Raw genomic sequence first — 25,129 nt, 5'->3', positions numbered from 1 at the left:
AAAACCACTGGAACAAGCAAAAGGCTGACCAAAAAGAAAAAGGGGGGGGGGGGGAGAAAAATTGGGGAGTAAAATATCCATAGGGGCTTGAAAAACTAACATATTCCTGTGAATCTAGAGCCTCGTGCATATGCAGAACTACAAAGATGCCCAGAAAATCTCTGAGAACACTCTGATCTCTCACCTCTGGCTGGCAGTGAGGTTCTGTGCCAGGAGGAAGTGAAGGCAGAGGTATAAACTGCTTGGGTACTGAACATGCACCAACATGAAGACAGAACACTCCACGAAGAGTCTTACAGGTTTAAGTCCTTTAAGGAAATTTAAGCCCTTTAAGGAAACCTCTGTTCAGTCATGACCTAACTATTAAGCTAATAAGACAGGAGAGGAATCAGTAGTCACACATAACAATATAAACTTTACAGAACTGGTTCACAATATTACTTGAAAAAGAGTCACAACAACAAATAGCAACAACAATAAGCCTTAGGGAAAGGAAAAAATCTGATCTCCACAGTTGCCACATTGTATCTTTTTAAAGGTCCACTTTTCAATCACACAAAAAAAATGTATATGAGACTAGTAAAAAGCAGAGAAGTATAGACCATATATAGGAAAAAGAAATCAGTCAGTAGAACCTGTCCTTGAGAAATCCCATGTGTTGGACTTAGTGGACAAAGACCTTGATGAATTACAAATATCTTAAAAAATGAAGGAAAATCATATCTCAAGAATTAAAAGAAAGTGTAAGAACAATGTTACACCAAATAAAGAATATCAACAGAGAGAAATTATTTTAAAAAAAAAATCAAATAAAGGGTTGCTCAGTTGGTTAAGCATCCAATTTCAGCTCAGGTCATGATCTCATGGTTTGTGAGTTCGAGTCCCACATCAGGCTCTCTGCTGTCAGTGCAGAGCCTGCTTTGAATCCTCTGTCCCCCTCTCTCTCTGCCCTTCCTCTACTCATTCTCTCTCAAAAATAAACACTGAAACTTGTTGGGATGAGCACTGAGTGTAATACATAGGGGATCAATCACTGTAATCTACTCCTGAAATCACTATTGCAGTATATGCTAACTAACTTGGATGTAAATTAAAAATAAATAAGAAAGAAAGAAAGAAAGAAAGAAAGAAAGAAAGAAAGAAAGAAAGAAAAGAAAGAAAAGAAAAGAAACATTAAAAAATAGATATTATAGAGGTGGAAAGTCACTAGAGATTTTAGTAGAAGATTTTAGCAGGCAGGCAGAAGAAACATTCACTGAACTTGAAGACGTGTCACTTGAGATGAAGTCTGAGGAACAGAAAGAAAAAGATTGAATAAAAATGAACAAAACCTCAGAGGCCCTGTGGGACACCATCAAGAATACCAAGTATACGAGTCTCAGAAAGAAAAAAGACAAAGTGACATAAAGAATGTTTGAACACTGGCTGAAAATTTCCCAAATTTGATCAAAAATATTAATCAACACATCCAGTAGCTCATCAGATTCTAAGCAGGAAAGCACAGAAATCCATATGTATACACATTATAGTCAATATGCCGAAAGACAAGGAGAGACTCTTTAAAACAGCAAGAAAATAACAATTCATCACGTACAAGGGAACTCCAATAAGATTAAGAGCTTATCAGAAACCTTGAAGACAAGAAGGCAATGAGATGACACATTCAAAATGCTGACAGAAATGACTGGGCCATTAAATAAAAACTCAGAGAAGTCATCTCTAACAGACATGTCCTATAATATTGAATGGAGGACCTCAGATTGAATTGAGGAACACTTGACAGCAACTGGAATAAACACAAAGAAATAAAGAACACCAGTAACAGTAATTACATAAAGATAAAAGAGATTACAAATATGTTTTTATTTGCAAGTCTATTCTTCTCTAACTTAAAAGATAAAGAAACAAAGGATCAAGAAAGGAAAGGAAATAATTATAAAACCATGTTAACGGGCTTAAGTGTATAAAGATGTAATTTGTACAACAACAGTGGCATCAAGGAGAAGGGAAGGAATGGCATTATATTGGAGAAATATTTTTTACATTGTTTTGAGAGAGAGTGCACATGCACTTGAGTGTTGGGGTGGGGGGGTGATAGAGAGATTCAGAGAGAGAGACAGAATGAATGTTAAGCAGGCTCCATGTCCAGCACGGAGCCCAGTACAGGGCTCAATTTCACAGCCATGACCTGAGCCATGACACATCACGACCTGAGCCACAATCAAGAGTCAGACACTTAAGGCGCCTGGGTGGCTAAGTCAGTTGAGTATCTGACTCTTGATTTCGGCTCAGGTCATGATCCCAGGGTTGTTGGACTCTGTGTTGAGCATGGAGCCTGCTTAAGATTCTCTCTCTCTCTCCCTCTGCCCTTCTCCCCTGCTTGCACACACGCTCTCGCGCTCTCTCTTTCAAATAACAAAATTAAAAAAAAAAAGAGTCAAACTTTTAACTAAGTTACCGAGGTGTCCCTTTACAATTTTAAATTAAGTTGATATTGATCGAAATTCAGTTCTTTTTAATTAATGTGTTAATTTTAATCTGTAACAAAAACACCAAAAATCCCACAAGAATTATAACAGAGGAAGAGAATTAAAAGTGAATGCTATAAAATATTTAACATAAAAGAAGGAATCAATGGAGGAACAGAAAAACAAAAATACCCTCTGTATTTTTTTAAAAGGCAAAATAGCAAACAGGTTCTTAATAAGAATTGGCAATGCAAATTTAGGCAGAGGCTAGCACAACAGGGTGGGTCAGGGGATGGGAGGGAATAGGGGCAGACAGAGAAGAATGCAAAAATAAGTTGTCTGCACAGAGACACACTTTAGATTCAAATACACAAATAAATTGAGGGTAAGACATGGAAAATGCAAGTTAACCAAAAAAAGAACAAAAGTATAGCAACATTTATAACAGACAAAAAATATTTTAGATCAAAAATTGTTCCTGGACCCAAAAAGGAATCTTTTATACTGATAAAAGGGTCAACTTGTCATTAAGACATAAAAATTATAAACATATATGTACAAAACTACAGAGACTCAACATTAAAAGTAAAAACTAACAAAACTGAAGACAGAAACAGACAAATCAAAAATAATAAGAGACTTCAAAGCTTCAATTCTAATAACAGGACAAGTGAACAACTGCACAGAAGATCAACAAGGAAATACAGGAAATAAACAATACTACAAGCCAACTAGATCTAAGACACATTGATAGAATGATCCACTAACAGGACAGTGCACATTCTTCTCAAATTCTCAAGTGAACATTCTCCATCACAGACTATATGCTGGGTCACAAAATAAGCCTCACTAAATTTAAAAGGACAGAAATCATATTAAGTATGTTCTCCAACTGCAAGAGAATTATATATTAGGAAAGGAAATTCAGGAAATTCACAACTGTGCGGAAATTAACACACTCTAAAATAACAGATCAAGGAAGAAATCAAAAGAGAAATTAGAAAATGCTTTGAGATGAATGAAAATAAAAGACAACATATACAATGTCAGGGATTCAGCTAAAACAGTACTCAGAGGAAAATTTATAGTTGTAAATATATATATATATATAAATATTATAATTTATATTATATTATAATATAAATTATAATTATAATAATTATAATAATTATATAAATAAATATAATAATAAATATATAATAATAAATAATAAATAAATAATAAATTATAATTATAATTATTATAATTATAATTATATAAATTATATTATTATATAATTATATAATAATTTATATAATAATTTGTATAATTATATAATTATAATTAATAATAAATAAATATAATAATTATATAATTATATTATAATATAAATATTATATAAATATATATATGTATATATACATACATACAAAGAAAGACAACGTATCAATAACCTAACCTCCCACCTTCAAAAACTGGAAAATTTAAGAGCAAACTGAACACAACAAAATGAAAGAAAAAAATTAAACCAGAAATAAATGAAATAAATGGAAACCAGAAGCACACAAGAGAAAATCAGCTAAATCAATAGTTGATTCTTTATAAAAATCAATGAAACTGACATGTGTTTAGCTAAAAGAACAAAAAGAAGACTAACAGTACTGAAATCAGGAATAAAAGAAGGAACATTATAAAAATTATAATACTATAAGGGAAGAGAATGAATACTTTAAACACTATACCAACAAATTGGATCATCGCAAGGACATAAATTCCTAGAAAGATACAAACTACCAAACAGACATAAGAAAAAAAATTTTAATATAAACTGATGAAAAGTAATGACACTGAACTGTAATTTAAAAACTACCCACAAAGAAAAGACAAGAGCCAACTGGTTTCTTGGTAAATTCTACCACAGAGAAAGAATTAACAATTCTTCACAAACTCCAAAGTAATAGAAAATGGAGGAACACTTCCAACTAATTCTATTAAGCCAGTACTATCCTGATGTCAAAATCACACATGAAAAGAAAACAAAACCAAAGACTAATGTCACTCATAAATACAGAGGAAAAAAAATCAACAAAAACTGAATAATCCGGTAACATATAATAACGATTATGCTTTATGACCAAGTGGGATTCATCACAGAAATTCAAGGTTGATTTAATATAAGAAACTAATCAATATACTACACCGTATTAAAAGAATAAAGAATAAAAACCACAGAAGCACCTCAAAAGATGCAGAAAAAGCATTTGGCAAAATTCAGCTTCCAGTTTAAAGATATGTTGACATATGCTAAATACTACTTCATGATGAAAACAATCAGAAAGAATAAAAGGAAACTTCCTCAAGCTGATAAAGGCAATTACAAAAAACTCACAACATCATACTTAATGGTTAAAGACTAAATAAATGCCTTCCACTTAAGATCAGTAAGATAGAGAAGTCCATTCTCATAGTATCTATTCAACATTGTACAAAGGGTTCTGGTTAGGGCAATTAAGCAAGAAAAAGAAATAAAAGGCATAAGAATTCAAAGGAAGAAGTAAAACTATATTTACCAATGACATAATCATGCATATAGAAAATTTTTTAAATCCACTAAAAACACTAAAAATAAGAGTTCAGCAAAGTTGCAGGATACAAGATCTATATAAAAAAGTTCAATTGTATTTCTATACACTAGCACAAATAATATGGAAATGAAATTAAGAGCAATTCCATTCACAACACCAAAGAGTATTAAATAGTTTGGAATAAATTAAACAGAAGTTTAAAAGTTAGTATAAAAGTTAGAAAATATTGTGAACAAAATTAAAGAATCCTAAATAACTTTAAAGACATCCCAAATTTATGGACTGGAAACCTAACATTGTTAAGATATGAGACTAAACCATAAAGAAATAGAAACTGTGAAAAGACCATTAACTAGTAAGGAAATTTAATCAGTAATCAAAAATTTCGTGACAGGTGTGCCAGTTGGTTAAGGGTCCAACTTCGTCTCAGGTCAAGATCACATAGTTTACGGGTTTGAGCCCTGCGTCAGGCTCTGAGCTATTAGAGCTAGAGTCTGCCTCTGATTCTGTGTCTCCCTCTCTTTCTGCTCCTCCCACACTTGCACTCTGTCTCTCTCTCAAAAATAAATAAACATTAAAACAAATAAAAAAAAAAAATTTTGTGACAGAGTAAAGCCATGGACCTGATGGCTTCAATGGTGAATTCTACCAAACACTTAAAAGAAAAACTAACACAGGGACACCTGGGTAGCTCAGTCAACTGAACATCTGACTCTTGATTTTGGCTCAGGTCATGATCTCATGGGTTTGTGGGTTTGAGCCCTGCGTCAGGCTCCATGTTGACAGCGTGGAGCCTGCTTAGGATTCTCTATCTCCCTCTCCCTCACTAAAAAATAAACAAACAGAAGGAAGGGAGGGAGGGAGGAAAATTAACACCAATCCTTCTCAAACTTTTCCAAAAACTTGAAGAGCAAAGACACCCTAACTCATACTGGGAAGCCAACATTACCCTGTTATAGCAACACCAGACAAAGATGCTACAAGAAAAATACAGACCAATATCACTTATGACCACTATTGTAAAGTTCCTCAACAAAATACTAGCAAACCAAATTCAAAAGCCTACTAAAAGGATTAAACACCACAACCAAGGAGGGGATTTATTCCTGGAACACAAGGATACAAAAAAATCAATCAATATTATATACCACATTAACAGAAAAAAGCCAAAAAACAAAAACAAACAACAAATAACAACAAAAAACACATAATCATCTCAACTGATGCAAGAAATCTGATAAAATTCAACAATCTTTCACGATAAAAATACTCAAACTACAAATAAAAGGAAACTACCTTAACATAATAAATGCCATATTTTAAAAACTGAAAGCTTTTCCTCTAAGATATGGAACAAGGCACCTGCTTTCACTACTTTTATTCAACATAGTACAGGAAGTACTAGCCAGACCAATTAGGATAGAAAAATAAGTAAAAGGCATCCAAATTGGAATGTAAGGAGTAAACCTCTTTCACTGATGATATGATCTTATATAGAGAGAACCCTAAAAGATTCCACACTCACAAAAAGAATCTGTTCCACACACATACAAAAATTAAGCAATGACAGGATACAAAATTAACGCACAAAAATCAGGTGCTTGTCTATACACAACAATGAACAATCTGGAAAGGAAATTACAAAAGCAATTCCACTTAAAATAGCATCAAACAGAATGGAATACTCAGGAATTAAGTTAACCACAGTGGTGCAAGACCTGTACATACACTGAAAACTACAAAACACTGCTGAAAGAAATTAAAGAGGATATTCATAAATGGAGACACATCCCCTATTGATGGATTAGGAAACTTAATATTGCTAAGATATTAAGACTACCCAAAATGATGTACAGATTCAATGCAAGCCTTATCTAAATTTCAATGGTGTTTTCAGAAAAAAAATAGAAAAACCCTTACCAAAATTTATATGAAATCTCAAGGGACTCCAAATAGTCAAAAATTTTTTTCAAAAAGAATAAGCTACAGGACTCACACTTCCTGATTTCAAAACTTACTACAAAGCCACAGTAATCAAATCAACATGGTACTGACATATAGCAGACATATAGAATAAATGAATAGAGACCTCAGAACTAAACTTATGCATGTGAAGTAAAATAATTTTTGCATGGGTGCCATGACCATAAAATACGAAAAGGACAGTCTTTTCAACAAGAACACTAACAAAATGATACCCACATGCAAAGGATGAAGTTGGACCCTTAATAATACTTTATACCTAAGTTAACTCAAAAGTGGATCAAAATCTTCAATTTAAGACAAAAATCCATAAAATTCTTAGAAGAAAACATAGGGCAAAAGCTTCACAACATTGGATTTAGCAATGATTTCCTGGATGTGTGTTTGAAAGACAGTCAATAAGGGGCACCTGAGTGGCTCAGTCGGTTAAGCGTCCGACTTCAGCTCAGGTCACGATCTCGCGGTCCGTGAGTTCGAGCCCCGCGTCGGGCTCTGGGCTGATGACTCAGAGCCTGGAGCCTGCTTCCGATTCTGTGTCTCCCTCTCTCTCTCTCTGCCCCTCCCCCATTCATGCTCTGTCTCTCTCTGTCTCAAAAAGAAATAAAACGTTAAAAAAAATTTTTTTTAATAAAAAAATAAAAAATAAAGACAGTCAATAAAAGAAAAAAAAATTGGCAAATTAAACTTCATGAAGATTAAAAATTTGCATGCATCTCTAGTGTTGCTAGATTCTACCAACAGAGTAAAAAGGTAACATAAAGGATGGGACAAAATATTTGCAAATCATTTATCTTAAAAGGAGTTAATATCCATAATATATACAGAACTTGTAAAACTCATCAACATAAAAACAAACCACCCAATTCAAAAATGAGCTAAGGACTTCAAGAGACATTTCTCTAAAGACAGGCAAATGATCAATAAGTACTGAAACTTTGCTCAACATCAGTAATTATAAGGAAATACAAATCAAAATCACAAGGAGATAAAACTTCATATCCGTTAGGATGGCTATTATCAAAAAAAAAAAACAAAAGAAAAAAATAACAAGTGTTGGTGAGTAGTTGGAGAAATTGGAATCTTTGTGTACAGTTGACAAGAATGAAAAATAGTACTGCTGCAGTGGGATACAGTATGGTGGTTACCCAGTGGGTAATTACCATAGGATCCAACAATTTCATTCCTGGGTATATACTTAAAAGAACCAAAAGCAGAGTCCAGAAGAGATATTTGTACACCCATGTTCATAGCAGCATATTTGCAACAGAAAAACATAAAAAGCAACCAAAGTGTCCACTGATGAATGGATAAGCAAAATGTGGTATCTACATACATCAAGTATTATTCAGCCTTATAAAGGAAGGACATTCTGACTTTATGCTACAACATGGATTAATCCTTGAAACATTATAGTAAGTAAGCCAGACACAAAAAGACAAATATCGTATGATTCGACTTTTAAGAGGTACCTAAAGTAGTCAAAATCATAGAGACAGAAGTGGACAGGAGGGGGGAAGAGAGAGATGTTGTTTAATAGGTAAAATTAGTTTTACAAGACAAAAAGAAATTGGTGGCGATGATGGTTGCACAACAGTATGAATGTAATTTAATAGCATTGAACTACACACTTAAAATGGTAAATTTTGTTATGTGTATTTTACCACAATAAAAAATTAAGATGACAATACTAAACAGATCTACGGATTCTATATAATCTCTATCAAAATCTCTACTGCCTTTTTGCAGAAACTGACAGGCTTACCTTAAAATTTATATTCAAATGCAAATGACCTAGAATAGTCAAAGCAATCCTGGTAAAGAAAAACCAATTTGGAGAACTCACAATTCCCCAATTTCAAAACTTACTGTATCACTACAATAATCAATGCTCCCAGCATACGGACAGACACACAGATCAATGGAATAGAATACAGAATCCCAGAAAGAGACTCACACAAATATGTCCAATGGATTTTGACAAAAGTGCAAAAGCAATTCAATACAGGAAAAACACTTATTAACAAACTATGCTGGGCACCATTGGACACCCATAGGCATGCATAAATAAATAAACAAACAAACAAACAAACAAACAAACCAACCTTCACTCTAAGCCTCACATCTTATCCAAAATTAAGTCAAAATGGATCACGGACTTTAGTGTAGAACAACAAAACATTTATTAGGGAAAGAAAAAAACAAGAGAAAATCTTTGGGATCGAGACCCAGAAAAAGAATACTAGACTTGACACTGAAAATATGATCCATAAAAGGAAAAACCGATAAATTGGGCTTGATCAAATTTTAAGTTTTGCTCAAGTGGTGTAACCACTCTATTAAACAGTATGGAGATTCCTCAAAAAGTTAAAAATAGAACTACCCTATGATCCAGCAATTGCACTACTAGGTATTTACCCACAGGATATAAAAATACTGATTTGAACAGGTAAATGCACTTCAATGTTTACAGCAGCATTATCAACAATGGCCAAACTATGGAAAGAGCTCAAATCTCCATCAACTGCTGAATGGATAAAGAAGATGTACACACACACACACACACACACACACACACACACACACACACACACACAGGAATATTACTCAGTCATCCAAAAGAGTGAAATCTTGTCATTTGCAATGATATGGATGGAGCTAGAGTGCATTACACTAAGCAAAATAGTCTGACAGAGAAAGACAAATACCGTATGATTTCACTCATATGTGGAATTTGACAAAACAGATGAACATATGGGGGTGGGGAGAAAAAAACGAGAGGGAAACAAACCATAAAAGACTCTGAAACATAAAGAATAAACTGAGGGTTGATGGAGGGATTTGGGTGGGGGATGGGATAGATAGGTGATAGCTATTAGGAGGGCACTTGTTATGATGAGCACTGGGTGTTGTATATAAGTGATGAATCAATCACTGAATTCTCCTGAAACCAATATTGCTGTATGTTAACTAACTAGAATTTAAAATAAAATTGGAAAATAAATTAAATAAAAAATAAAATAAACTAATAAATAGAATAGAACCAAACTTTTCCTCTATGCAAAACCCTACTCAAAGGATGAGGACAAGCTTTAGACTGACAAAATATTTGCACAATATATATACCTGACAAAGAGCTAGTATTCAGGATATAGAACTCTCAAAACTCAATAGTTTAAAAAAAAACTCCAGGGTCATCTGGGTGGTTCAGTAGGTTAAGCATCTGACTCTTGATTTCAGTTCAGGTCATGATCTCATGGTTTGTGACTTCAAGCCCTGCATCAGGCTCTGCGCTGACAAAGTGGAGCCTCTTGGGATTCTCCGTCTCCGTCTCTCTGCTCCTACATCTCTCTTTCTCTCTCTCTCAAAATTAATAAACTTAAAAAAAGAAACTCCAATTTAAAATGTATAAAACACATCAAGAAACATTTCATCAAAGATTTATAGATGGCAAATAAATACATGAAAAGATGTTAAGCATCATCATTACTGGGGAAATGTAAATTAAAACTCCAATGATACAATCCTCAACAAGATACGAGACAACCAGATCCAATACTATGTTAAAAAAATAATTCACCACGACCAAGTGGAATTTATACCTGGCATGCAGGGCTGGTTCAATATCCACAAAACAATCAAGGTGATACATCACATCAATAAAAAAAAGGACAAGAACCACATGATCCTCTCAATAGATGCAGAGAAAGCATTTGACAAAATACAGCATCCTTTGTTGATAAAAACCCTCAAGAAAGTAGGGACAGAAGGATCATACCTCGAGATCATAAAAGCCATATATGAAAGACACATCACTAATATCATTCTCAAAGGGGAAACACTGAGAGCTTTCCCCCTAAGCTCAGGAAAAAGACAGTGATGTCCACTCTAGCCACTATTATTCAACATAGTATTGGAAGCCTTAGCCCCAGCAATCAGACAACACAAAGAAATAAAAGGCATCCAAATCAGCCAGCACGAGGTCAAACTTTCATTCCTTGCAGATGACATGATACTCTATATGGAAAACCCAAAAGGTTCCACCAAAAAACTGCTAGAACTGATCCATGAATTCAGCAAAGTCGCAGGACATAAATTCAATGCACAGAAATAAGTTGCATTCCTATACACCAATAATGAAGCTACATAAAGAGAAATCAAGGAATCCATCCCATTTACAATTCCACCAAAAACCATAAAATACCTAGGAATAAACCTAACCAAAGAGGTGAAAATTCTATACACTGAAAACTACAGAAAGCTTATGAAAGAAATTGAGGAAGACACAAAAAAATGGAAAAATATTCCATGCTCCTGGATAGGAAGAACAAATATTGTTAAAATGTCAATACTACCCAAAGCAATCTATACATTCAATGCAGTACCTATCAAAATAACACCAGCATTCTTCACAGAGCTAGAACAAACAATCCTAAAATTTGTATGGAACCAGAAAAGACCCCAAATAGACAAAGCAATCTTGAAAAAGAAAACCAAAGCTGGAGACATCACAATCCCAGACTTCAAGACCCACAAACCTGAGGCCAACTAATCTTTGACAAAGCAGGAACAAATATCCAATGGAATAAAGGCAGTCTCTTAGAGGAACCCTAGGCTTTCCGTGTTCTTCAAACACAGCTGTTTTGAGGTCAGATCACTTGGAACGATCTGAGGACTGATTAGCAAAAGGATCTTCAAGATTGGAGGGAGACAATGTGTAAGTGCTGCAAGGCTTATTTTAACAACCAAATCAAAGCACACCTAGTTATAGGTCCAAACACTTCCCACTGCAAGCAAGGAGGAGCTCTACAGAGGATTGACATGGGGGAAAGAGCAGTGAAAACTCCAAGAGCATATACAGCATATACCAGAAACATTTCTTGAAGTGCCAGGCCCTGGACAGTGTATGACCCCTTTTAAATACAGCATTACTCTCAGGTGCAGGAAACATAATAAGCTTTCAAAACACACAAAAGACAGAAACTTAGCCAAAATGACAAGATGGAAGAATTCTCCCTAAAAGAAAAGTCAAAACGAAATCACAGCCAGGGACTTGCTCAAAATTGGTTTGTGGGACAATACTGAAAGAGGTAAAATACTTGCAATGAGATTATCAGGAGAAGAAAGAGGCAATGGAGCAGAAAAACAATTGAGAAAATGATGACCAAAAGTTGCCCAAACTTGGTAAAGACATAAATTTAAAGATTCAAGAGCCTTGGTGATCCCTAAAAAGATAAAGAGAAAACTCCACCTAGAAGTACCATAGTCAAATTATTGAAGACCAAAAATAAAAGAGAAAACCTTGAAAGCAGCCAAAGAAAAAGACACAATCTAATAAGATAGACCATGAATTCAGAGGACTGCATACTTCACAAAAACAATAGACACAGACAGTAGAATTTGAAATGCTAAAAGAAAACAACCTACAATTCTATATGTAGGAAAACTATCTTTCCATAATGAAATTAAAATAAAGACAAATAAAACTACGATAATTTATCTCAAAAAAATCCTACATTATAAGAAAAACCAAACAAAGTTCTTCAGGTTGAAAGAAAATTATACCAGATGGAAACTTACAGTGTTCCTGCTGCACCCTGTGCTGATGAAGCCAAACTTGGGGCAGCTGGTAAAGAAGAAATGGTTACTAACTCCAGCACCACAAAACAGGGTAAAGAAGAGTTGATTTGAAGTTGAAAGTCAAATAATTGATAATTGGTACACTGATGTAGAAAATTTTCTTTTGATTCTAGTTTGCTGAAAATGTATACCAAGAGTAAGCATTAAACATTGTCAAATGCAAAAAAAAATAAATAAAAAATAAAGACACTCTCTTCAGCAAATGGTGCTGGGAAAACTGGACAGTGACATGCAGAAAAATGAACCTGGACCACTTTCTTACACCATACACAAAAATAAACTCAAAATGAATGAAAGACCTAACAAAAGATAGGAAGCCATAAAAATCCTCGAGAGAAAGCAGGCAAAAACCTCTTTGACCTCAGCTGCAGCAACTTCTTACTCAACACGTCTCTGGAGACAAGGGAAACAAAAGCAAAAATGAACTATTGGACCTCATCAAAATAAAAAACTTCTGCACAGTGAAGGAAACCGTCAACAAAACTAAAAGGCAACCGACAAAATGGGAGAAGATATTTGCAAACAACATATCAGATAAAGGGTTAGTATCCAAAATCTATAGAGAACTTATCAAACTCAACACCCAAAAAACAAATAATCCAGTGAAGAAATGGGCAAAAGACATGAATAGACACTTCCCCAAAGAAGACAACCAGATGGCCAACTGACACATGAAAAAATGCTCAACATCATTCATCATCAGGGAAATACAAATCAAAACCACAATGAGATACCACCTCACACCTGTCAGGATAGCTAACAACTCAGGCAACAGATGTTGGCGAGGATGCGGAAAAAGAGGTTCTCATTTGCACTGCTGGTGGGAAGGCAAACTGGTGTGGCCACTCTGGAAAACAGTATGGAGGTTCCTCAAAAAATTAAAAATAGAACTACCCTACGACCCAGCAATTGCACTACTAGGTATTTATCCAAAGGATACAAGTATGCTGTTTCGAAAAGACACATGCACCCCAATGTTTATAGCAGCACTATCAACAATAGCCAAAGGATGGAAAGAGCTCAAATGTCCATTGATGGATGAATGGATAAAGAAGATGTGGTATAGGGGTGCCTGGGTGGCTCAGTCGGTTGAGCCTCCGATTTCAGCTCAGGTCATGGTCTCACAGTTCATGAGTTCAAGCCGTGCATCGGGCTCTGTGCTAACAAACAGCTCAGAGCCTGGAGCCTGCTTCCGATTCTGTGTCTCCTTCTCTCTCCCCATCCCCTGCTCATGCTCTGTCTCTGTCTCTCAAAAATAAATAAATGTTAAAAAAAAAAAAAAAGATGGGTACATACATATATATATATATATATATATATATATATATATATACACATACATACACATATATACATACATACATACATACAATGGAGTATTACTTGGAAATCAAAAAGAATGAAATCTTACCATTTGTAACTACGTGGATGGGACTAGAGGGTATTATGCTAAATGAAATTAGTCAGTTGGAGAAGGACAAAAATCTTATGACTTCACTCATATGAGGGCTCTAAGATAAAAAAGATAAACATAAGGGAAGGGAAACAAAATAATATAAAAACAGGGAGGGGGACAAAACAGAAGAGACTCTTAAATATAGAGAACAGAGGGTTGCTGGAGGGGTTGTGGGAGGGGGGGATGGGCTAAATGAGTAAGGGGCTTAAGGAATCTACTCCTAAAATCATTGTTGCACCATGTGCTAACTTGAATGTAAATTATATATATGTGTGTGTGTGTGTGTGTGTGTGTGTGTGTGTATATATATATATATATATATATATATATATATATATATATATACCTCCAATAATATATCATTACACACTTACCAAAGTAGCATAAACAAAAGTCACAACACCAAGTGCTGGTAAAGACATACAGAAACCAGATTCTGAATAAACTGCCAATACAAATGTAAAAATGGTAATACAGTCTCCGTGAAAACAGTTTGGCAATTTCTTATAAAACTGAAGTTGTAACTACCATATAACCCAACAACAACCTTCCTGACCAATTATCTCAAAGAAGTGAAGACTACACTCACACAAAACCTATACACAAATATTCATAGTAGCTCTATTCATACTAACTTAGATGTCCTTCAACGATGAAAGGGTTAAACGAACTGTTGTACATCCATACCATGAAATGTTACTCAGCAATAAGAACAATTTATACACGCAACAATCTGGATGAATATCTAGAGAATTATGCTGATTTTAAAAGGTCAACCCTGGGGCACATGGGTGGCTAGTCAGCTAAGTGTCTGACTCTCAGTTTTGGCTCAGGTCATGATCTCAGGGTCATGAGATGGAGTCCCACATCCATCTGGCTCCACAATGGGCATGTAGCCTGCTTAAGATTCTCTCTCTCCCCACCAAAAAAAAAAAAAAAAAAAAAATTCTCTTCCTCTCCCTTTGCCCCAACCCACTTGCATGCACACACACTCTCAAAAAATGAATAAAAATAAAAATAAAAATAAAAATAATAAAAAACAAAATAAAAAGTCAACCCCAAAAGGTTACATATGTGATTCCATTTGTACAGCATTTAAAATATATATATACATTTTTTTATTTTTTTCAATATATGAAATTTATTGTCAAATTGGTTTTCATGCAACACCCAGTGCTCATCCCAAAAGGTGCCTTCCTCAATACCCATCGCCCACCCACCCCTCCCTCCCACCCCCCATCAACCCTCAGTTTGTTCTCAGTTTTTAAGAGTCTCTTATGCTTTGGCTCTCTTCCACTCTAACCTCTTTTTTTTTTCTTCCCCTCCCCCATGGGTTTCTGTTAAGTTTCTCAGGATCCACATAAGAGTGAAAACATATGGTATCTGTCTTTCTCTGTATGGCTTATTTCACTTAGCATAATACTCTCCAGTTCCATCCATGTTGCTACAAAGGGCCATATTTCATTCTTTCTCATTGCCACGTAGTACTCCATTGTGTATATAAACCACAATTTCTTTATCCATTCATCAGTTGATGGACATTTAGGCTCTTTCCGTAATTTGGCTATTGTTGAGAGTTATATAGCATTTTTTAACAGTATTAAAAAGAAATGGAAACCAGATTAGTTGTTCCTAGTGCCTATGGAAGGAGTAGGAGCAGGAAGGAACTACATGTGGCTATAATATAAAAGGTAATTATAATGAATCTTTGTGAAGATGGAAGTGTTCTGTATCGTGACAGTACCCAATGTCATATATCTGGGCTGTGCTACTATACCATAGTTTTATAAGATCTTAGCATTAGAAGACACTGGGCAAAGGGTATACAAGATGTCTCTATATTATTTCTTACAATTCCATCATGGGAATCCATAATTATCTCAAAATAAATAGTTTAATTTTAAATAATGATGCTACAAAGTATACTAACATGCAAAAGATATTTATGACATACTGTTAATTTAAAAGCAGGTTACAGAATAATAATTATAGTGTATAACATAATTTTGGTGTATGTTGTGTGTATGTTTATACAAGTACATAAAAGGACTTCCTGAATGCTTATTTAGATACATCTATCACTAGATGAGTGGGATTTAGGTGATTTCAATTTTCGCATATGCCTATTTATATTTTTATTTATCAATAATATGTATGAATGACTTTTCTAACATGAAAGTGAGATTACTCTTTATTTTTTAAATGTACTTTCCATGAACACAGACTAAAAGCAATACTTTGAACGTATGGGTCACACAATAATTGACAGTTAAAGTTACATCTGTTCTGAAGAGAAAAAATGATTAATACAGGTTCTATGGAAGACAAATTAATTTTGAAAGAAATTATTTTAACAACTTACATAATAGGCTGTGCTGGCTGTTGGGTGACAGGAGCACTAACATAAGCTGCAGGCTGTCCTCCCATCATTCCCGGACCATCTTAAAAGAAAACAAACACATTTATTTCAGAGAACCCGTGTATTAACACTTTATCCATAAAGAAAAAGTCACATACTAAAAATGTCACCTAAGGAAAAAATTCCGTATTTCCTTCTCACTTAGGAGTGAGCAAAGAGCATTGCAAGAAACCACAAAATAGTTATTTCTTAAAGCTAAACAAAAAAGAAATAACTAAGCGATATAGTTGAGTTTTAAAATAGGACATTTTTAAGTCAATAAACATGTAATATTTGAATTAAGTAAAGCTGTGCTTTTCCAACTTATTTATTTTTGCTTACAAAAAAAAATAATTTTCCTGACTGAACCACTAGGAAAACATGTTTACCCTATAGATAACTTACAATAAGCAAGACTGGGATCCAAAGTATTCCTGGCCCCATAAAAATAGTACGCATCATCATAAGGAGTCCGATAATTAGCAGCCAAAGGTGGTAGCAGGGGAGGAGGAGGCAGAGGTGCAATCCTGTATCAAAAGAAAATTGGAAAAATTTTCTCATATTTCACTGCAATGTTTTTTAAATCAAGGCATAATTCTTTTGCAAAAATGTTATTGAAAATGTAACTGCTGCTTTAGAAAAGCCACCATCTTGCTTTAATCTCATCAAAAATAAGGATTCAAAAAGCAACAAATACACTACCAAATTTCAGAATCTAAGGCGCAATACTTATATGACAAAAACTTTGAATAATAATCAATTAACATCTAATTAGTCAGTATATGCAAGTATTGAACAAATATGGTCCCTGTCCCTCAGGAATAACACAAAAATAAACAGACAATTAAAGCACACCATGGAAGTGAAACAATACAAATAGACATGAGGTGCTGTAGGAACATGGAGCAGGGATATTTAAATCAGATAGGGGTAAGGAGGAAAGAATAAGTAAGGCTTTCTAGAAAAGAGAATGCTTCAGCCATGTTGCTGGAGTAACAGAGAGGACAGTGCAGGAAGAAAAAGCAAAGAGGTATAAAACAGGATTATAAATGGTTCCATTTGACTGGCAGGTAAAAGGTGTATTTTTCTAATTGTAAAATAACTTAATTGTTCTTTCAAAGGAAGTCAACCATAATGTAAACAAAAACAACTTATATATCAACAGTAAAGTCTTGGCATAATGTTTTCTATTTCATGAAGTTAAAATGTTTTAAAAACCTCTACCTCAGCACTTCATTGCTGATTAGCAAATATCTATTTCCACCAAGGCAATATTTTCCAATACTGGAAAAGGCAAATTGGAAAAGGCAAATTCATTTAGATGACCAGAAAGGGAAAAAGGGGCATCCTAGAATGTTTTACTTTTGAGTGTATCTTAACAGGTTATCCCTTGTTGTATACTTCAAAATAATTCTGAAGAGCTAAGAAGTCATTAAAGTTCTCTCCAGTCATGAATATTTTTCACAACTTACTGGTCACTCAGTGTGTCTAACCTTATTATCCTCACTGCACAGATACGTCAACAAAGTAGTTAAGAAACTGCTATGAAAGGAAACTGTCAACATCATTAAATCTTAAATTTGTATAGAGATTTATATAAAATTTGATCCTTACAACAACCCTGTAACTATAGGTAAGAAAAACTAACTACTATTTCACTTTTACAAATGAGAAAACTAAAGTTTAATAAGGTGTGGTTTTCCCAAAATCCAGACAGTGGAGCTAACCATTTTAATCCCTAAGCCAATGCTAAGACCATCATACCATGCTCTGTCATTTCACTCCCACCTAGTCTTTTGAGTCAAGAAGCCATTAGATGAAAGAAACAAAGGACCCAATAAACAGAATACACATCACGCTACAATTTGTTAGTACTAAACAAAAGATAAGACCAAGTCCTACCGGAGGAAAGTACAGCACAGAAAAACATCAATGTTAAAAAAGAAAAACACCTGATTAAACACACTTCTCTAAGACATTAATAGTAAGCAAAAAATAAGCTCAACTCCTACTAAGGAAAGAAAGCACAGCCCAGAAAATTTCAATGTTAACAAGACAATTTTCTTTATGTATAGACTTAGTATGGCTTAATGCTTTTTACCTATAAAAATCAAATCCTTATCCTAATACCTAAGTTACAGGTTTTATAACCTCAACACCTTTTATTTCAGGAATTTGATTTGCATAGCCTGTAAGCAATCACAGAGAAAGAGTTGAAGGAAACACAAGCTGAAATAAAGTAATATATACAAAAAAGTCACATTAGAAACTTTGTTTTGCTTAAACTGAAAGAAGTATTCACTGTTTGCCAAGTGGAAATTACAAAATTTAAGAAAATATATAGCTTTTGTATGTTAAAAGTTTTTAAAAAATAGATATTCTAAAATGTAACCTAAAGCTAAATACCAAATGTAGTTACTCATTCTAAAAATACTAAGCATCTTTAAACAATAAAAGAATGTTGTAAGGATTTCCCTTGTTTTATAATAAAAGACCAACAATGCAAACAAATTTCAAGAGAAATTCTTTGACAGAAAGCTGTTATTTGTACAAAAATCTCTGAAGGATAACTGTATTCACTTCAGCAAATCCTTCTCAACATGAAATATAAGGATACCTTACCTAATTCCCAAACACAAAACATTTTAAACAAGCACCTGGGAGGCACCATTTCACCAAGGGTGCAGCTGGGTCCATTGTGCAAGTCTTCATTTTGAGATGGGATGGAGTGAACTGATGGGATGGGTGGGGCAGATGGGGCAGGTAAGGGAGGGAGAGGTGTCTGGAAAGCTACTCTGGGTCTTTCAGGTGGTATCTTCTCTTCAAAGTGTCTTGGTGCCACACTAAACTGCTTTAGTCTATCAGGCTAAAATAAAGAAAAAAGTCTGTTTGTTACATAAAATCATAAATTTAAAGGTAGAAATTTAAAGGTGGAAGGGACCTCAAAAGACCCTCTATATCAGACTGTCACAGAATAAAAGAATTTTACAGCAATAAAAGGCCTTGAAGATCCAATCCTTATTTTATAAATGGGGTAACTGAAGCTCCCATTTGAAATTGAAGCCCCCACATGGAAGTACATGAATCACCTGATGTCTCACCATTAATAAATAATCAAGCAAAGATTAGAGGCAGATATTAATGCTGAATGTAAAATTCTTATTATACAACATTGTGCTGTTTCTCTATCCAATTGACATTTCTGACATTAAGTGTTCTCTAGAATGATTAGCCAAGGTTTTCTGTAAAGAGCCAGAGAGTAAGTTGATCAGGCTTTGCAGGGCATGTGGTTTCTTCAAATGCTAAAGTAGCCCAAAATAAAATGTAAAACAATGAGTGAGGGTGTGCAGCCATACAATACAACTTTATTTACAAAACTAGGAAGCAACTAGATTTGGCCAAGGCTATAGCTTGCTAACCCCCACTTCAGAACATCATTTATGTATCCTCTTCTAAGATTTGACATCAAAAGTAAACCCAAAAGTATTGGTCTATTATGTCTAATGTGTTTATTTACCCTCATAAAGCCACTTGACATTCTAAAGGTTGTTTCATTTAAATATAAATAGGAATGTCCATCAAATACTAATGTAACTATAAATCAAATGTTTAATAACATACTACTATATTACATTAAAAAGTTCAAGATATTAAAAGAAAGTTTTTGATTATATAAATTCTTTCCAAGGTATCCATTAATAGAAGAAAATGTATTTAGCTTTGGAATTATCCTTTTTTTCCCCAAGTTGGTTTAATTCCTCAGGAATCATTTCTCAGATTAATCTAAAAGTTTTATTTTATGAGCAGTCAAGCACCCTGGGAGTGATACTGGTCCAGTATTACACTTCTTTAAATGGGCAACCCACAGGATATATACTCAGCACAAGTAAAAGTGTATCAAAAGCTGCCCATATTTGAATAATTTTAAGTTGCTGTATTCTTTGCAGGAATGAACTTTTTAATGAAATTAAAGTTTCTTAGTCATCAAAGGTAGACAAAAACTTGTGTTAGCAAATACATTCTACAGATCCCGCTACAGAAAAAGCACAATTTGAGAAGAGCAATAAAATATTACCTCCTCCCCACTTAACTGCAATGATGTAATTCATTCCATTTAATGAGAATTGCAAAATTAAAGCAAAAACAAGATTATTATCTCTCTAGTCCTACATTAAATAAAAATTACTAAAATGCTTAAACACTAGAATCAAAGGTTTCAGTTTCTTTGGAAATCATTCCTATACAAGAAAAACTCAAGAAAAATATTAACGTCTATTGTAGATTGAATTGAGATAACTTTTCCTGCAATAGTGCATTTGAACCAAGTAGAAAGAACTAATTTAAAAACAAACTAAAAAAATGATGCACATATGAAAAAGGAAAAATTATCTTAGAGAAATAAACAAGAGTTAGAACTTAAATTTTATGAGAACTGAATTTATTACTATTCAAATTGGTCTAAGCTTATATTTCCCCCAATATCTTCTATCTCCACCTGCCACCACCTTTGAGGCTTATTTAAATCAAAGAGTAAACATTAAAAGATTCCAGGAACCCTTACCGATTTCTCAGGGTCTCTTGCTCCAGAAGCTGCAACCCTGAGTTCCATATCTTTTTCTCTGAACAAAATTAAAATTCTATATATTAAACAGTTAAAGTAAACATAATCAAAATCATTACTAAGGCAAATTTTAGCACAAAGTCCATGCAATAACATCTTCAAGTACAAATAATTCTATTTACTGATAATAAAGCCTTAAATAATTCTGAAAACTCAATTTTTGATTTGGTGCAAATTCACCTGTAAACTGACTTACAGTAAGTGCCTCAAGTACTTAGAAGCCTCAGCAATTCACACAGAATAAAGTACAGAAGTAAAACAAAATCTTCACTTCATGAAACAAAGACATTTAGGATACATGTATATTTTGTTGGCAAAAGGAAGGGTAAAAATTTAAAAATTAATACCATACTTTCTAGTAAGTTTCTAATAAGAGTTTTTAAGAAACTGATGCTAAAAAATTATTAATGTAAGACAGGAGATATTGGCTTTCTCTAAGATAGAGGGAAAAAGGCAAAACTAAAAGATGGTAGGTCTCAAAATTCTCCAGAACCAAGATATCTAATCCTACTTGTAAACTATAATTAGTATTTCACAGGTATTTCTACAAGAAAGATTGCAAACACTAGGACTTGTATACAATATAAATATCTATCAATTTATCATGATTATTTTTATATTGCATTTATGGGTATGCTAATCATTTCACATTATATAAGACAAAATACTTCCATTTCATATTTGTTACTACATATGAGATAATATAGTGGGCATGTAGATTACACTAAATGCTACCCAAAATCAAAAATTAAAGAAATTAATAAAGGTATCTACAACGCCTACTATAGGATATACACATCGTCTCATTTGCTACCTATATGACACAGTAAATGAACACTCTCATAGTATTTGTTCTACCACCCTGGCAGATTGATGTACATTGCAGAGGCTGAAATGGAAGTGATTTACAGATACATAATCATCTTAGGAAAAATATTCCATTACTTACTATGTAATTGTTTATCGCCATGTCATTTTACACAAATGCATTTTAAATTCAAAACATCTTTTTTAAATGCAAACCTTTCATTACCGTCTCTTGTTCTTCTGTTGTTCGGCCATTTGTTCTAGTAGTTCTAGTCTGTATTTCTCCTTCCTTCTTTGAATAAGTTCTCGATCTTCACCTCCTAGAAAGTGGTAAGAAAAAAAATTGTCTAGTGGTATCTGAGTGGCTCAGTCGGTTAAGAATCCAACTTGTGTTTCAGCTCACATTGAGATTGAGAGAGATTCTCTCTCCCCCTCTCTTTCTGCCCCTCCCCCGCTCACACTTGTGCTTGCTCTCAAAATAAATAAATAAACTTAAAAAAAGGGGAGGGAAATTGGCCCTCTTTTTTTAAGATGATTTATTTACTTATTTAGAGAGTGAGAGAGAGAAGGCGCATGCACGCAAGCAGGAGAGGGGCAGAAAGAGAGAGTCTGCGCTGTCAGAGCATCTCACAAACTGGTCTTAACTCTTAAGGAACATCTGCAACTAGAAACTCGAATTTTAAATAATATAAATATAATTTTTAATTATATCAAAGAGCACTGCATGTGCAGAAAATATAAAAGGTAAAATCGTGTATCATTACCTCTTCAATTAATTTCACAATTTATGAATATCTACTATATGTCAATCACAAGATACATTACTCTTTCCTAAACCTCTATACCTCAAAAACCTTAAATAAGAGAATACTCTAATAATCTCCATCCCCATTTTTCTAATAATTGAGATAATAATTGCCACTAGTAACTCCCACAAGCCCCTTAAATTTAACAAGTATGTCCAAAATGAACACTTCAAAAGCAATTGCCCTTCTTTGTTTTCTGTTAATGGCCTGATCATTGAACCTCAAAACCTGCTATAACTTTGATTGCTCATTCTCTTATTCACTTCATATTCAGATCCTCTTTCTATTCTCACCACAATTAACCTTGGATCCAACCAATCTACATTTCACCTAGACTGCAGCAATAACCTCCTAATTAGTTTCTCCATTCCCCTCCCTCTGCTCCAATAAATGCAGCATATTTATGTAAGATTAACTGTCTTAAAACACAACATTAATCACATTGGTACCCTGCTCAAATTCTACCTCAGTTCTACAGAAAAAAATATAAACCTCACCCAGGTATCATGTGCAAATCAAGTTGTGCAAACATTTATATCCACAGAAGATCATTATTACTGCATTTAATTTTTTGGACTTAGAGGTGATTTTTTTTTTTTTTTTTTTTTTTTTTTTAGGCTATAGTTGACACACAATGCTACATTGGTTCCAGGTGTACAACCTTGATTCAACAAGTCTATACATTATGCTACGTTCACCACTACTGCAGCTACCATCTGTAATCATATAATGTTATTATAGTTATCACTGACTACATTCCCTATGATGTGCCTTTTATTCTCATGACTTATTCATTCCATATCTGAAAGCCTGTATCTTCCACACCCCTTCATCCATTTTGCCCATCCTCCCACTCTGTTCCCCTCTGGCAACCATCACTTTGTTCTCTGTATTTATAAGTCTGACTCCACATATTTGTTTATTAATTTGTTTTTCAGATTCCACATCCAAGTGAAATCATACAGTAGTCATCTTTCTCTGATTTCACTTAAGTGTAATAACATCTAGGTCCACCCATGTTGTTGCAAATGACACAATCTCATCCTTTTCGTGGTTGTGTTATTACACACTCACATTGTCTATATATACCACTTCTTCATTATTCATTTGTCAATTGAGGGGACACTTAGGTTGCTTCCATATCTTGGCTATTATAAATAATACTGCAATAAACATAGGGGTACATATATCTTTTTAAATTAGTGTTTTCATTTTCTTTGGGTAAATACCCAGTAGAATTATTGGATCATTTCTATTTTTAATTTCTTGAGGAACCTACATACTGTTTTCCACAGTAGCTGTCCAATTTGCATTCTCATCAATAATATATGAATTCCTTTTTCTCGATATCCTCACCACCACTTGTTATTTGCCTTTTTTTTATTCTAACCATTCTGACAAGTAGAAGGTGATATCTCATTGTGTTTTTGATTTGCATTTCCCTGATGATTAGTGATGCTGAGAATCTTTTCATGTATCTGTTGGTCATCTGTAGGTCTTCTTTGGAAAAAATATCTATTCAGGTTTGCTGCCCATTTTTAATTGGATTTTTTTTTTTTTTTTTTTTGGTGTTGAGTTGTATAAGTTCTTTATATATTTTGGATATTAACCCCTTATCAAATATATCACTTGCAAATATCTTCTCCCGTTCACTAGGATGCCTTTTCATTTTGTTGATGATTACCTTTGCTGTGGAAGGAATTTTAGTTTAGTTTAGTTTAGTTTAGTGTAGTTCCAAAAGGTTATTTTTGCTTTTGTTTCCCTTGCCTTAGGAGACATTTCTACAAAGATGTTGCTACAGCTGATGTCAGAGAAATTACTGCCTGTGTTCTCTTCTAGGACTTTTTTTTTAGTTTCTGGTCTCACATTTAAGTCTTTAACCCATTTCGAGTTTATTTTTGTGTACGATGTAATAAAGTGGCCCAGTTTCATTCTATTACATGTAGATGTTCAGTTTTCCTAGCACCATTTATTAAAGAGGCTATCTTTTCCCCATTGTATGTTCTTTCCTCCGTTGTCATAGATTAATTAACTATGTAAGTGTGGGTTTATTTCTGGGCTCCCTATTCAGTTCCATTGATCTATGTATCTATTTTTGTGTCAGTACCATACTGTTTTGGTTACTGACTGTAGCCCTGTGATACTATCTTGAAATTTGGAATTGTGATACCTCCAGTATTGTTTTCCTTTCTCAAAATTACTCTGGCTATTCACTGTCTTTTGTGTCATTCAATACAAATTTTAGTATTATGTTTTCTGGTTTTGTAAAAACTTCTATTGGTATTCTGCTGGAATTGCACTGAATCTGTAGACTATGGTGGGTAGCACAGACATTTTAATAATATTAATTCTTCTAACCCATGAGCATGGAATATCTTTCCATTTGTGT

The 25,129-nt window shown here is 33.9% G+C and overlaps 1 protein-coding gene across 11 annotated transcripts in view; it reads right to left on the bottom strand.

Annotated features, from left to right (window-relative positions):
* The window catches only part of CSPP1 (centrosome and spindle pole associated protein 1), a 155,585-nt gene that overhangs the window by 60,338 nt on the left and 70,118 nt on the right, over positions 1 to 25,129 (bottom strand). For all 11 annotated transcript variants that reach the window (XR_006198311.1, XM_042923747.1, XM_042923746.1 and 8 more), the window contains 5 exons: positions 22,161 to 22,254; positions 21,068 to 21,125; positions 19,164 to 19,372; positions 16,912 to 17,033; positions 16,471 to 16,549 (listed from right to left, as the gene is read on the bottom strand). Coding sequence is in view for 10 of the 11 variants with exons in the window: in XM_042923747.1 (XP_042779681.1) it covers positions 16,471 to 16,549; positions 16,912 to 17,033; positions 19,164 to 19,372; positions 21,068 to 21,125; positions 22,161 to 22,254 (562 nt within the window). In the remaining variant the exon portion in view is untranslated. The remainder of the gene's footprint in view (positions 1 to 16,470; positions 16,550 to 16,911; positions 17,034 to 19,163; positions 19,373 to 21,067; positions 21,126 to 22,160; positions 22,255 to 25,129) is intronic.

Source organism: Panthera leo, chromosome F2 (assembly GCF_018350215.1).
Source record: "Panthera leo isolate Ple1 chromosome F2, P.leo_Ple1_pat1.1, whole genome shotgun sequence".
Lineage (NCBI taxonomy): Eukaryota > Metazoa > Chordata > Mammalia > Carnivora > Felidae > Panthera > Panthera leo.
The sequence above is the reverse complement of the archived record's forward strand: the minus strand, read 5'-3'. Positions and strand labels throughout refer to the sequence as shown.